The sequence below is a fragment of the Homarus americanus genome, unplaced genomic scaffold, assembly GCF_018991925.1.
Source record: "Homarus americanus isolate GMGI-L3 unplaced genomic scaffold, GMGI_Hamer_2.0 scaffold25467, whole genome shotgun sequence".
Lineage (NCBI taxonomy): Eukaryota > Metazoa > Arthropoda > Malacostraca > Decapoda > Nephropidae > Homarus > Homarus americanus.
The window spans coordinates 7,480,236-7,495,624 of NW_024732867.1; the positions used below are offsets into that span (position 1 = coordinate 7,480,236).

The 15,389-nt window shown below is 38.5% G+C and overlaps 1 protein-coding gene across 1 annotated transcript in view; it reads left to right on the top strand.

Annotated features, from left to right (window-relative positions):
* The first annotated feature begins 5,787 nt into the window (after positions 1–5,787).
* Positions 5,788–15,389, top strand: part of LOC121869192 — a 32,454-nt gene continuing 22,852 nt past the window's right edge. The window contains exons 1-3 of the mRNA XM_042370427.1: positions 5,788–5,917; positions 11,206–11,398; positions 13,925–14,147. Coding sequence (XP_042226361.1) covers positions 5,788–5,917; positions 11,206–11,398; positions 13,925–14,147 — 546 coding nt within the window. The remainder of the gene's footprint in view (positions 5,918–11,205; positions 11,399–13,924; positions 14,148–15,389) is intronic.

Here is a 15,389-nt window from a genome sequence, read left to right on the forward strand (position 1 = left end):
TCATCAAAACTGTTAAACATCACAATTTTCAAAATAATAATACAAAATATTATTGCAATATATAGTGATTTCCAGAGGGTTTTTATAATCCAGAGAAGAGTTTTGATAGCAACCCAGATTACCTTCTGGTGCACACAAACACCAGCCCCAGCTGCTGTACTGTGTGTACACTCCAGTTGCTCTGTTACAGCCCTCCTGTGTACACCTCTTAACTCCTGTGGACTATCTGTGAGTTTTTGGACTAATTACCATGGCTTACAAAAGGAAGTCAGAAGAGAGCCAGAAAGAAAAGTAGCTTGGAGGATAAAGCAAGTAATTCTGGAGGATCATAAGAAAGGGGTATCTGCAAAAGGTTTTATGGAGAAATATGACAGTACTTTAAAAAATCAATCATCAACTTTGTGGTTAATACTGTATGTACAAGAATTATATATATTAAACTGCAGGCAAGTGATTCAAAGCTGTTTATTTTTGCCACCATGTTGGTAGATCTGAACAAGTTCATATTAATCTGGACTCAATCTGGATTAACATAAATGGTAAAATTTCGGATTACAGCAACCAAAGAATCTGATTAAAAATGTGTTACCTAATCTAATGTAATATAAGAAAATGATCATGGAAAACATTGTTCTATCGGCCGAGTGTCGTGAATTTCCGGGATTCTGTGGTTGCTGTTTACTGCAATATTATCGTAGTGGTTTGTTAGTCTGGATAAAACAGAAATCTGGATAAAAAGAGTCCAGGTTAAGAGTTTTACTGTAGTTTGATACATTATAATGTGAAAGTAATTTGTGTTGATTACAGTAGAAATATCTCGCTTTAATTCCTTTAGCTATGGAGATAGAATATAAATGCACCTGTAGCAGGTCATGACAAATTTGATTCGTAAATCCTTACAAATTTAATTGTTTACATAGTTTTCCATGAGTGTGTGAGTACTGGGAGGAAAGAACCAAAATACTTAGAAATACAACAATTTCACCATGAACATCAGGTTCTCTGATATTCATAGGTGAAAAAGAGATGACCAGTCTCGGTCCACAATCACTGGCATTTGTATGGCCGACGTCAATGATACATCACTCTCACTGCCGACTCTCCCCTGAGTTTTACTTTATCCTCTTCGCCACTGATCGGCTCGCTAGCTGCCCGGGCGATCGGTCACGTCTCTGTCACGTACTGTTGGCAAGTACTGGGCATGTACCGGCGCCTGAATGTACCTGAACCCGCTCCAGTGTTGGTCAAGTCTGGTCTTGAAAGAGCTCACAATCGGTGCCGTCGCGAACACTTTCTGGGAGATTGTTCCAGGAGTTCACAACTCTCACTCCGAAAAAGTTTGCCCTCACAGTTTTCTGGACTTGCGGCTTTTGGTGAAATATTACCTAATATTGCGAAGTAGATTATCATAGAAAACGGGAAATTCGTATCATAGAAAATGGGAAATATCTACTTTCCGGGAAAGTTGGTTATCTACTTTCCCGAAAAGTAGATAGATTTTCTACTTTCCGGGAAAGTAGATTATCGACTTTTCGGGGAAGTAGATTATCGACTTTTGGTGAAATATTACCTAATTTTGCGAAGTAGATTATCATAGAAAACGGGAAATTTGTATCATAGAAAATGGGAAATATCTACTTTCCGGGAAAGTTGGTTATCTACTTTCCCGAAAAGTAGATTTTTCTACTTTTCGGGAAAGTAGATTATCGACTTTTCGGGAAGTTTATCGACTTTTGAAATATTACCTAATTTTGCGAAGTAGATTATCATAGAAAACGGGAAATTCGTATCATAGAAAATGGGAAATATCTACTTTCCGGGAAAGTTGGTTATCTAGTGAATTTTTCTTTTTCGGGAAAGTAGATTATCGACTTGGTGAAATATTCTAATTTTGCAGTAGATTATCATAGAAACGGGAAATTCGTATCGAAAATGGGGAAAATCTACTATCCGGAAAGTTGGTTATCTACTTTCGAAAAGTAGATAGATTCTACTTTCCTGGAAAGTAGATTATCGACTTTTGGTGAAATATTACCTAATTTTGCGAAGTAGATTATCATAGAAACGGGAAATTTGTATCATAATGGGAAATATCTACTTTCCGGGAAAGTTGGTTATCTACTTTCAAAATCCGAAAAGTAGATTATCGACTTTTGAGGAAGTAGATTATCGATTTGGTGAAATATTACCTAATTTGCGAGTAGATTATCATAGAAAACAGGAAATTTGTATCATAGAAAATGGGAAATATCTACTTTCCGGGAAAGTTGGTTATTCTACTTTCGAAGTAGATATTTCACTTTCGGAAGTAGATTATCGACTTTCGAAGTAGATTATCGACTTTGGTGAAATATTATCTATTTTGCGAAGTAGATTATCATAGAAACGGGAAATTTGTATCATAGAAATGGGAAATATCTACTTTCCGGAAAGTTGGTTATCTACTTTCGAAAAGTAGATAGACTACTTTCCGGGAAAGTAGATTATCGACTTTTCGGGAAGTAAATTATCGACTTTGGTGAAATATTACCTAATTTTGCGAAGTAGATTATCGAGAAAACGGGAAATTCGTATCATAGAAAATGGAAATATCTACTTTCCGGGATTGGTTATCTACTTTCCCAGTAGATAGATTTTCTACTTTCCGGGAAAGTAGATTATCGACTGGTGAAATATTACCTAATTTTGCGAAGTAGATTATCATAGAAAACGGGAAATTTGTATCATGAAAATGAAATATCTACTTTCCGGAAAGTTGGTTATCTACTTTCGAAAGTAGATTATCGACTTTTGAAATAAATTATCGACTTTGGTGAAATATTACCTAATTTTTGCAGTAGATTATCATAAACAGGAAATTTGTATCATAGAAAATGAAATATCTACTTTCCGGGAGTTGGTTATCTACTTAGATTATCGACCTTAAAGTAGATTATCGACTTTTGGTGAAATATTACCTAATTTTGCGAAGTAGATTATCATAGAAAACGGGAAATTCGTATCATAGAAAATGGGAAATATCTACTTTCCGGGAAAGTTGGTTATCTACTTACCCGAAAAGTAGATTATCGACTTTTTGGGGAAGTAGATTATCGACTTTTGGTGAAATATTTCCTAATTTTGCGAAGTAGATTATCATAGAAAACGGGAAATTTGTATCATAGAAAATGGGAAATATCTACTTTCCGGGAAAGTTGGTTATCTACTTTCCCGAAAAGTAGGTTTCTCTACTTTTCGGGACACTCAACTCAAGTAGTGCCCCCTGAGATGCTTATACACCTTAACTAGGTCCCCCCTTGCCCGTCTGTAGTATAAGCTAGGCAAGTTCAGGCACTCCAATCTCTCAGGGTAGCTGAGGTGCCGAAGTGCAGGCACCAGTCTGGTGGCCCTCCTTTGAACATATTCAACCAACTGACAGTCCTTAGCATATCTCAGGGACCAGACGGGGTGACAGTACTCCAGATGGGGAAGCATTTCACTCTTGATCATTGTTACGAGGGACGGACCCAATAATTTATTTGCCTGGTTTACCTTCTTCTCGCAATGGCCCTAGAACTTCAGCTCATTGTCAACATACACACCTAGGTCCTTCTCACATTCAGTCTCAACTAGTGCAGTTTCTTCATCCCTTTGGGACATATAATACGCCTCCTTACCGTTGGTACGCCCCAGGTGCATCCTCTTACACTTCGTAACATTGAATCTCAGCAGCCATTTCTTCGACCATTCTTGGAGCCCACAGAGGTCCTTCTGCAGATCTTCACAGTCTGCTTGGTTCTTAATTTCCCGAAATAACTTAGCGTCATCGGCAAACATTTGTATGGAGGAGTGTACAACGTCAGGCATGTCATTTATGAAACAAACAACAGCTGGCCCAATACACTGCCCTGTGGTACCCCACTTGTAACAGGTACGGATGACGATTTCGTGCCATTAATCACCACACACTGCTTGCGGTCATGTAGAAAGTCTTCTATCCATGCTAGGACATTTCTCCGAATTCCGTACCCTTCCAGTTTGATTTTCAGCCTTTCATGGGGTACATTGTCGAAAGCCTTGGCAAAATCTAGGTAAATATTGTCGATATTACCACCCCGTTCCAGAATATGGGTCCAAGTATCCAATACCTTGAGTAATTGTGTTAAGCAGGAGCGTCCCGGCATAAAACCGTGTTGGCAATCCTTTACAAGGTTGTTTCGTATTAGATGTTCCATTGCGGCATCTCTGATAATATTCTCAAGTACTTTACATATTATGCTGGTCAGGCTCACTGGTCTATAGTTGTTCGTGGAGTGCCGATCGCCCTTCTTGAAGATAGGACTCACATAAGTCACTTTCCATTCACTGGGGACCATTTGTTCATCCAGGCATTTACAAAACAGGATCTTCAGGGGCTCTGCAAGCTCGTTACACAGCTCTCTTAGCACTCTAGGATGCACCATGTCAGGGCCGGGACTCTTATGAACCTTTAGCCTGGACAGTTTATTTCTAATACCCTCTTCTGTGAACACAATGTGGGTCAGTGCTGTGTCGAACCGTCTGTCCTCAAACGCAGGAAGGTTAGTTGCATCCTCTCTTGTAAACACTGAAGAAAAGAAGCTGTTCAATGCCTCAGCTTTATCCTGGTCAGAATCTGCGTAACTACCATCCACAAGCCTCAGGTGTGATACTCCTACTCGGGTTTTCAATTTCGACTTAGCAGAATGTATCTGCACTTGCGCCAGTGTATGGACTATAACCAAGTCTTGAATGAGCTTAAACTCGGTGCCTCACAACGCTCTGGTAAGCCTTTCCAAGAATTTACGACTCTCACTCCCAAAATAGTTTGTCCTGACAGTTTTTTGGTTTTGCCACAGGTTAACACATATCTGATGAGATTAACGTGACGCCGGGTGAGTCTTGGGTGAAGAAGGGGTTTAATTTACGACTCTCACTCCCAAAATAGTTTGTCCAGACAGTTTTTTGGTTTTGCCACAGGTTAACACCTATCTGATGAGATTAACGTGACACCGGGTGAGTCTTGGGTGAAGAAGGGGTTTCGACTGAATCCAAAGTACCTCCCCTGCATCCACCAATGTATTGCTGCCCGCATTCAATGGTAGAGTAGGCTTGGTGTTGGGCACTACCTACACCCGGCTAGCGTTTGAGGCAATGACACACTTGCAGTCACAGCGTCGAATGTTGGCTCAATAGTCAATACAGCTTCGTTTATATATATATATATATATATATATATATATATATATATATATATATATATATATATATATATATATATATATATATATATATGTGTGTGTGTATATATAGGAAAATTTATCTTATGAATTTTTAATAATCATCCTTTACAGTATACATGTACAGGTACTGTATTTTCAATGATGATCGTGATCACCTACTTGAGAGCACAGCACCCGAAAAATTTCTTGGCTTGATTAAATCGCAGAAGCCTTCATCCAAAACAAGCAAATTGAACCAACCTAACCCAACAACCAGTGTTAACTTAACACTGTTAAGTAGATGGATAATGGTTTGGTATTACTTGTTTTTACAAGAAGTGCACGATGGGAAGGTTCGTGTTACTGAACAACATAATTTAGTCTTCATAAATATTTTTATAAATCTCGACAGTTTATTAAAAGTTTTTAGTATATTAAAATGTAACTAAAAATATTTTTAAGGGGTTTGTAGATCAAAATGTATTGAAAATTATTTGGGCGGGAAACTCAGACGTAACTCTGGACAGTCGGCGAAGGAGACGGTGAGAGGGAGGGCGCGTCGGTGATGATGGCCGAACAGAGCGGAGATGAGGGGGCGCAGCAGTTTTTTCCCATCCAAGAATGGGAGAAACTTCCACCAATTGAAAAGAAACGATGTGAAAATCTTTACAAGAATCATATTTTCTTAAAAAATATGGGTAAGTCGGGGGGGAACAATAAAACGCGTGGATAGTCTACTTCAAGAAAATCATTTCAAACAGGCTATTAATTTAATATCTTATTTCTGCTTTGCTTTTTTAATACAGTCACCTTGTTTAAAGTAAAGATAAATTTGCTTTTTCAATCAATGTGGCTGAGTTTAACGTTTAAAGTAAGGGTAATTTGCATTTTCAACTACTAGACTGTAGAGTTGAACAATGTATTTTTCCGATGGTTTACACAATTTTAAGACACTTTTCTTCTCTGACGTTTATATCGTAAATTACTTAAATATACTTAATCCAACCTTATGACCGGGTAGCTCCGCCCCCTGGATCCCCCGGTATATTTTAATCATTTGCAAGAGAAACGTCATAGAAGAAAAGCGTCTTAAAATTGTGTAAACCATTGGAAAAATACATTGTTCAACTCTAGAGCCATAGCAGTTGAAAATGCAAATTTACCAGTGGTTAATGTTAGGTCGGAGTATCTGTGTGGAAGTATTGCATTAGTGTGACTCAACAGGAATGTTTCCTGATGGTGTATGGCAGTTTTATTTAATGATAACTATTTGTTGGTAGATAATTTAATGATTATTTGTCAGTAATAGAATGTTGCGACTTTATTTTGTAAATAGTTTATTGTATTGTTTTATTTGGTAGTAAAGTGATGAAGATCATTATGTGAGGTGGGTCTTGGGAACTACAAGCTCTTCTATAGGTGGATGGTCACAGTTTGTCCTCAGAAGTAACGCCCCATGCAAGGAAGATGGTGTTTTGAAAACATTAAGATTTGGTTTGTGTGTTACGGAATGGGACAATACAAACAGCTGCAACATGTGTTAATGCAAATACAGTATGTACATAAGAATGAAGGAAACTGCAGCGGGCCTATTGGTCCATATTGGGCAGTCCCATTTACACCCAACCCCTATCACTCATACAGGTATATCCATCCAAATAATGGAAGTGCTGACGGTCACTATTTTTTATAAATAAAAAACAGACTTAAACAAGGTCAAAAGGTATAATGTATAAGAAATAAGAGTTAAAGTTTCCCAGAAGTCACGTGACTCCAAAACGTTGTAATTGCCCGTGACGTCATTAGCTTGTGGTCAAAGACTTACTGTATATAACACTGCGTGTGACGGAGCCAAGGGTGGGAGATGGCTATTTAATTTGCACCCTTTGACAGCCACCTTTGACCAAAAAATATTGTGTTCAAGGAAAGAAAAGGGTATCGCTGGTGCTTCTTTCCAATGTTTAAGAATCCGGACAGTCACACCAGCAAAAATATTCGTCTCAGTACCAAGGGAAAATGAAGCGCTGGAAGGTGTTTTGGCTGGCTGATCGCTGAAAGTTTCCCATGTTGAGCACTGCTTCAACTGTTGTAAATATAATTTAATGTGAGTGTCAAGTTTATATATTATGTAATGGATTTAATGTAGGTATAAATGAATTGTGGTAAATATTTGTCCATTGACTGTCGTCAGGTTTTGGTGTTTTACTGAAATCTGACCTAAATTTTTGTGCGCAAATTAGCGGATTTGGCAAAGAATGAATTTTTTTAACAGAAACTGTTAATTTGTACAAAAATGGAGGTAATATTTCAGTAAAACACCAAAAAACACATATAAAAGGTTATTCTCGTACCAAAGGAACCAACCTAACCTATTTTTTTTTTACAGGATTAGAGCACCAGGGCACAGGTCATCAGGGCCTGGTGGTGGAATAATAACAATAATAATAATAATAATAATAATAATAATAATAAAATTTGAATACAAACTAATAAAATAAGAAAATATATTAAATAAAATATTAAATATAAATATTATACTGCTACTACTACTAATAATAAAGGATCAACTAAAGTAATAATAGTGAGAAACGATATATGTATGTTGTGTTGTAAGAGAAACAATTGGCTGTAAATGAGGCACAAAGTCAGATCAGCAACCCCGGTCTTGGTCACAGTTTTTGTTATGCCATATGGCAGCAGGGTCTACCATTAGACAACACATTATGCTTCCAATATCTTACCGTACCTCCCTGTTTGGTAGCTGCCTACTACCTACAAGTAGGAGGCGGCAAGTGACTTTTTAAGTGAGGAGTACAGTATAGCCTCGAGTAAACGTGGGGGAACCTGCAGACAGCCAATGGTTGAAAATGTTCAAAGGAGGGCCACCAGACTGGTGCCTGCATTTCGGCACCTCAGCTACCCTGAGAGATTGGAGCGCCTGAACTTACTTTTACTTTTATCCTCTTCGCCACTGATCGGCTTGTTAGCCGCTTGGGCGATCGGTCACGTCTCTTTACATTTATATTCTTCACCAAAAGATCGGCTCGCTAGCCGCCCGGGCGATCGGTCACGTCTCTGTCACGCACTGTTGGCAAATACTGGGCATGCACCGGCTCCTGAATGTACCTGAACCCGCTCCAGTGTTGGTCAAGTCTTCTCTTGAAAGAGCTCACACTCGGTGCCGTCACAACACTCTCTGGTAGATTGTTCCAAGAGTTTACAGACGGGCAAGGGGTGACCTAGTTAAGGTGTATAAGCATCTCAGGGGGCACTACTCAGTCGAGCGTCCTTACTTGGAGCTGGCGGACGCTCGCCCCACAAGGGGTCACAGCTCAAGATTGAAGAAGCCGCAAGTCCAGAAAACTGTGAGGGCAAACTTTTTCGGAGTGAGAGTTGTGAACTCCTGGAACAATCTCCCAGAAAGTGTTCGCGACGGCACCGATTGTGAGCTCTTTCAAGACCAGACTTGACCAACACTGGAGCGGGTTCAGGTACATTCAGGCGCCGGTGCATGCCCAGTACTTGCCAACAGTGCGTGACAGAGACGTGACCGATCGCCCGGGCGGCTAGCGAGCAGATCAGTGGCGAAGAGGATAAAAGTAATGGACGAATATTAACCAAACTAGTTATTGGTATCATCACTTATATTTCATTGCTGGGTGTCAAAAATTGGCATAGAAAAATGGGAATTGATACTATTAAGTCTTTCGTCACCGACTTCCTTAGTTTTCTAAATTAGGTAAGGGCTTGGGATTGCCACCAGATGATTTGCTTTGGTCAATCAGGGACAGGCTGGGGATAGTCGAGGAACATGCCGGGGTGCCCTAGGGTCAGGCTGGGGCCAAATATTTCACCCTTAGATGCTACCTTTTGTAGGTAAGGTATCATTATGGTAGGTGAGATAAGAGGGTAAAATTATCGTTTTGGTCATCCACCTGTTTGGAAGTTCAAAATACTACATCAAAACCATCGGAAAAATTTAATTTCAACCTAACCTAAGCTAAACTAAACTTAAAATCCTAAAATTCGCTGGATGACCGAAACGATAATGTATATTACCAGTTAGATTATGATTACTTAGATCATTATGTTGCTTATTAACTTTCTGATGTTTCTTTCAATATCCTGCCATGTTCATGTTTTTTTTTTTTTTTTTTTTTTTTTTTTTGGCACCCCCTTACATTCTTGTGTAAGGTGAAGCGCAGAAGCGTTTACAGCGTCCAACAGGGGAGCATGCTAAGTTCATGCTTGCCTTTATGTCTCACGAGTTAAGGGCGTAGAAGCCTGAAGAGTCAAGGGCGTAGAAGCCTGAAGAGTCAGTGGTTTTATGTCATGAAGTTATTGGAAGCTCCAACAACTTTCCCTGAATACGAATTTGCAATTTTAGATTTACACCATGTACCTACTTTACTGCTAGGTGAACAGGGACTAATGGGGGCAAGGAAGTAAGTCCAGCCATCTTCATTATCAAGAGGTGAAAATATTTGGTAATTATTGACGACTTACCCGCCGCTGAATATTCATAGAAAGTGCATTTAAAAAGCCACAATTTCACTGTGTTTTATAATGGACACTGTCATAGTTTGGTTTATGTGTTAAAAGGTGTTTATTTAAAATTTTAACCTAACCTAACATCTGTCACGTTTGAAATTACTGTTACCGGTACTGAGAAGGGGGAAGCGGTGAGCCACAGTGTCAAGGAAGCGGTGAATGATTGTGCCGAGGTCTTGGTGAATATTGCAGAACAGGTTGCAAGCAAAGTAGTGTTTGTGGTGGTAATCCCTGTTGCCAGTCCTCAGAACCCAGGATTGTACATCCTTCCTTTTACTTTTTTTTTACTTTTATCCTCTTCACCACTGATCGGCTCGCTAGCCGCCCGGGCGATTGGTCACGTCTCTGTCACACACTGTTGGCAATTACTGGGCATGCACCGGCTCCTGAATGTACCTGAACCCGCTCCAGTGTTGGTCAAGTCTGGTCTTGAAAGAGCTCACACTCAGTGCCGTCACGAACACTTTCTGGGAGATTGTTCCAGGAGTTCACAACTCTCACTCCGAAAAAGTTTGCCCTCACAGTTTTCTGGACTTGCGGCTTCTTCAATCTTGAGCTTTGACCCCTTGTGGGGCGAGCGTCCGCCAGCTCCAAGTAAGGACGCTCGACTGAGTAGTGCCCCCTGAGATGCTTATACACCTCAACTAGGTCACCCCTTGCCCGTCTTTAGTATAAGCTAGGCAAGTTCAGGCGCTCCATTCTGTCAGGGTAGCTGAGATGCTGAAGTGCAGGCACCAGTCTGGTGGCCCTCCTTTGAACATTGTCCTACTTGTACTGTACTACTAACTCATCTTGTTATATACACATATGACCTTCATTGCTGTCGGAAATGAGCTGTTGTGGAGATATTTAAACAAATTGGAGAGTTAAGAAATGCAACTAACTAACAACCTAACCTAATCCCTAGTGTGAGAGAAACTTAAATAAGCAATGCAGAAGGATAGTGTGGTGCCACTTGAATGAGGAACTGGTGCAGTATGTATGGCGTCCTCGTCTCTGCTATGTGCTTCACTTCTCCTTTTCAACCCCTAAAATAACCTAACCTAACAAACCCTACTCTTATATGGCTGTGTGAGTTTGATCAGTTTTGAAAATGTGCAAAGATTCTGAAAATAAGTACCGGTACAGTACAGTTCAATAGTATCAACCATTACACTGGAAAAACAGTGCATAATTATCTAACCACACAATGTTGGGGTTAACCATTTTCTTTTTTAATTTATCCACCAAGCAGGGCAACTGGTGTTAAGTTGTTTGTGGGGATGAATATGTTGCTTGGTGCATTATGTTAGGGTGTTGAAGAAGAATATTGTTGCTGAATGTGTCTCACTGAAGTAAAAATGATCAAGTGACAAAAAAAATGACACTCTTGTCTTCATCAATCTTGCACTGAAATGGAACAGCTTGCAATAGTTGATGGTGAAATATTTTTCAGGGTTAAAAAGCAAACCTCCAGACTTCACAGCACTTCAAAACCAACAGCAACAAGCGTCTCATCGAAAACGAAAAAAATTTCACGCTCCTTACCGAAGACACTTAAATAATTCGGACGACGATGACGAGGACTGGACACCCGAGTCCGAGTGTAATAGTACCACAACTAGATCAGGAAGATCACTTAAATATAGGTAAGCTTTCATAACTTTTAGTGTTTGGTAACATTTCTGTTCCTTATGCAGGGTTTTTATTTTGAACCTTCTGCTGGCAAAAATTTATGTGGCTAATGTACTGAATTGCCATATGGATGGATCTGATTTGTGAACTGTTGGGATATTGTGCCCAAGGGTGTTGTGGCAGCTCTTAGGGGACTAGTTCTCCTCAAGAAATTAGTGTGTTTGTTAAGGAGTTACTTTGATAACATAAAATATAAAATATTAACGAATTTGGCAGTGCATGTGACTCCATAATGCTGAGCCAGTTCATTTGGGGACATACAGTATAGTGAGAAATTTGGTGGTGGTATAGGAATGTGTAGAATGTTTTGACTACTCTACCCATCCGGGTTCATTGAGTTTCTCAAAGGAAAAAACAAAATGATTGCTTAGTTGATTGAGTGCAGTATGTTAACAAACAATAAAGTCTTCAACTACCAAAATTGAATTTTGTGTTGGCATGAAATGATGAGGCTGCCTGTACTAGAATGTTTTTGACATCCCCTGCCTGTAATCTGTTGGCCTCAGTGTTATAAACATGATTGTTCTTGTTTTAAATGTACTTTTAATAGAATTTGTTAGGAAAAATTTCAGGGTACAGGTAATATCTTGATCACAGTGATCACAACATGGAAAATACCTTAGTATGATAAGTCTGTCTCTTACTAGTGCTGTACATTGTTTGTTTTCTGGTCTTTGGAAAGTTTTACATAATATTCTGGTTATACACAAAATATTACAGTAATTACATGTTGTCATTCTCCAGAATTTGGGAAGAATATTTCTTCAAGTGTATCATTTTTGCCCAAGAATCATTTCCTTTAATCTCTTAACTTATGAATATATTTAAAAGTCTGATCCTAAAACCATACATTTTTTTATTCTTGCTTTAAAACATTTACTGTACAGTATGCTGTATACAGTATAATCTGCATTTACGTGGTTTTTGTTTACGCTTTTGGTCATTTACGCGGTGCTTTGCCAGAATGAAAATGCTCTAATTACCCGGTAAATTTGGTCATTTACGCGGGTGAAGTATAATTTGTTTATTTACTGAAGATATTTGTATTTGGCTCATAAAATTCATAGAAATTACCCAGCCAGAATATAATTTACATTGCTGGAATTCTTATAAGATGGTGATTAATTTAAATATAAACATCCTAAAATTTGCATTAGACATACAAATTTTAGATGTAATTTAAGAATTTTATTAGAAAGAGCAAAAATTTTATCTTTTGTGCAAAATACTGTATATGACGTTTATATACAAATTATTGGCAGTCTTGCAAGGAATCCAGCAATGTCAATTATATTATCCTAACTTTAGTCTGACGTATTATTTATTACTAAACGGTAAAATCTAGTGTTTCACCCAATCATTTTATCAGAGAGGGAGGAGCCAGAGAGCGTGGGAAGGGAGGGGGGGGAGTTGAGTCCATTATTTGAATGGACATTAACCGGGCGACTGTATTTCTCTTAAATATTAATTGTGTGTGCATACCATCATAAAGTTAAATGTTATTTGTACTACAACGTAGGTATTGTGTCGGAAAATTGGAGTTTGGGGGTCGGCCCAGTCTCTATTTCAATTAATCCCATATGTTCTGTTATTTCATTTACGCGTTTCTCGTTTTACGAGGACCTCCACGGGTTCAATTGACCACTTAAATGCAGATTATACTGTATATACAGTATAGAGAGAGAGTGAAGTTTTTATTTAGGCAAAAGCAAATTGACAAACTGTATATAATTTGTTGTGAATATACTGTAATTATTTTAGGAAACCCAGTAACCACAAAAAAGTTGTATTAATTATCCCAGGATAATTCTGCTCTAAAATAAAGATTTCAGAAAATTAGAAAATGCAATTTTAAAAACCTGTGAAAACATTAAACTAGATTTAACATATACAGAAACATATATACTGTACACAAGTGAGAGAGACATGTGGCTGGAGAAGTAATGTTTCTTCAGCAGATTTAGTCAGGTCATCAGATGAAGAAAGTACTGAAGTACATATTGTTGGGCATTGCTACAGGATTCTTCAGTGTCAGCATAATTTTCACTTATAGTCATCATCTGAACTCATTATGGTGGAATGACCAATGGTTTAAATGTGTGAGTGTCTGGGCTGTTGTCTGCTGTACTAGAGTATAAACATGACTTGTGTCACCATCTATAGTATTGACAAAAATTGTAACTAGATACATTCCTGGTTATATTCAGGCTAGTTATAATGAATAGACTTGTGATCTAAGTTAAGTCCCCCCCCCCCCTCCCCACATCCTCCAGACATGTATGTGAGTAAACTTGATAATCATTTGACCTCTGACTAACATCATCTGGTCAAGTTAAATATTATAAATGGCATCATTGTTGTGAAAGTTATAAGAGTTTAAAATGATTGCTGCTTAACTTTTCATTGCAAAAATTAATATCTTTCATATATAAAATACTGTATGTAATAATATTTTTATTTATTTTATTTTATTTTTTCAGATATGTTGCCCCACAAAAAACCCAGGAAAAGGGCAGGATATTACCCACCAAGCTAACAGAGACGGATCCTAAACCAGTTGTGAAAATGGACCACATAAAACAGCTGGGAGAGGTCCTAATGGAGGCTCATAGTGATGATTCCCCTCTGAGCTCTAGCCAGGGAGATGTTATTAACTTCTGGAGAACTGCCATACTTGAACAGTTTCAGCGATATAGTGTTAAGGTAAGTGATATTTTTATCATCCCCAGATATTTTTGTTTTTTATGACTTGTCTCAATATGTGAATGGGTTAGTGTCCTGAAAAACCATTTGTTTGGTGGAGTTTTGTAAAGTGAATAGATCATATGGGAGAAATAATGTTTGGTGCCCAATGGAAAAAAACACACCATCATACCCTAACGAAACTGATTCACAAACAACCAAAAACCTACCTGACTAATGATAAATAGTACACAACTACTGTAATTTACTACCTAACATACTGTACTGCCATATCCTTGGACACTTAATTTACTTGAATTTCTAATCATTACCTAATCTATTCCTTAAACTAAGGTTGCTGCCACCAGACCTCAGGACAGTACAGTATACAAACCTGTATATGTGGTGTGATGCTAGAGTTTGGCTTCTTCTCGTTTGTTAGCGGGTAAAGAAGTCTAGCCCTGTGAGTTCGGGTTTTTTCATTGATCAAACTTTACGATAGAAGGAAGGGTGAAACGTTAGACATTATTCTTAACTAATTTGTTAATAAAAATAATTTTAATTTTTATATACTAATAATACTACACTCAGTCACATTACAAAAATAGCTGACCTTCCTAACTGAGGTCACTTCCTCACCATACAAATTTAACTGACCTAAACTTATGTCACTCCTTCACAATATTACCAAATATCAACTTTCCTCTTATGACTCAATAGCACCTGAATAAAGGATCATAAACACATACAGACAGTTAATGTAACTCACTCCCAGCACCAAATTAACACACAGCAGGTACTCTTGGAAGGTAGAGTAGGTACTTAAGCACAATCACCCAATGACCATACCTGCTTCCTTCATACTTAGGTCATTACAGTAGTGACAGCACCTTAAAGTAGTACCCACACATCTTCACCTAAGGTACTATGAGCTTGAAACATCCAGAGATCTTTAGGGAGGTTGCACAATGGCCACAGTTATGACCCTCTACACCCGGTGGGCTCCTCTCACACAACAGTGGTTTCTGGGCTTGGTATTTCCTCCGACATCAGACAGATCTCACTCGAGGGCATACACAGCATGTGTTTACAGAACAGGATCGTAAGGAGCTTGGCACGACTGTCTTAGCACTCACTTACAATGCGCCTCTGGAACCCTTTTTCAGCCTTCTGGCTTACAGTACTCTATTTATAATTTGAGTACAGTAGATAAAATACAGTAATGTATTGTGTTTGGGGGAGGAAAATCAAATTTTTTGTGAA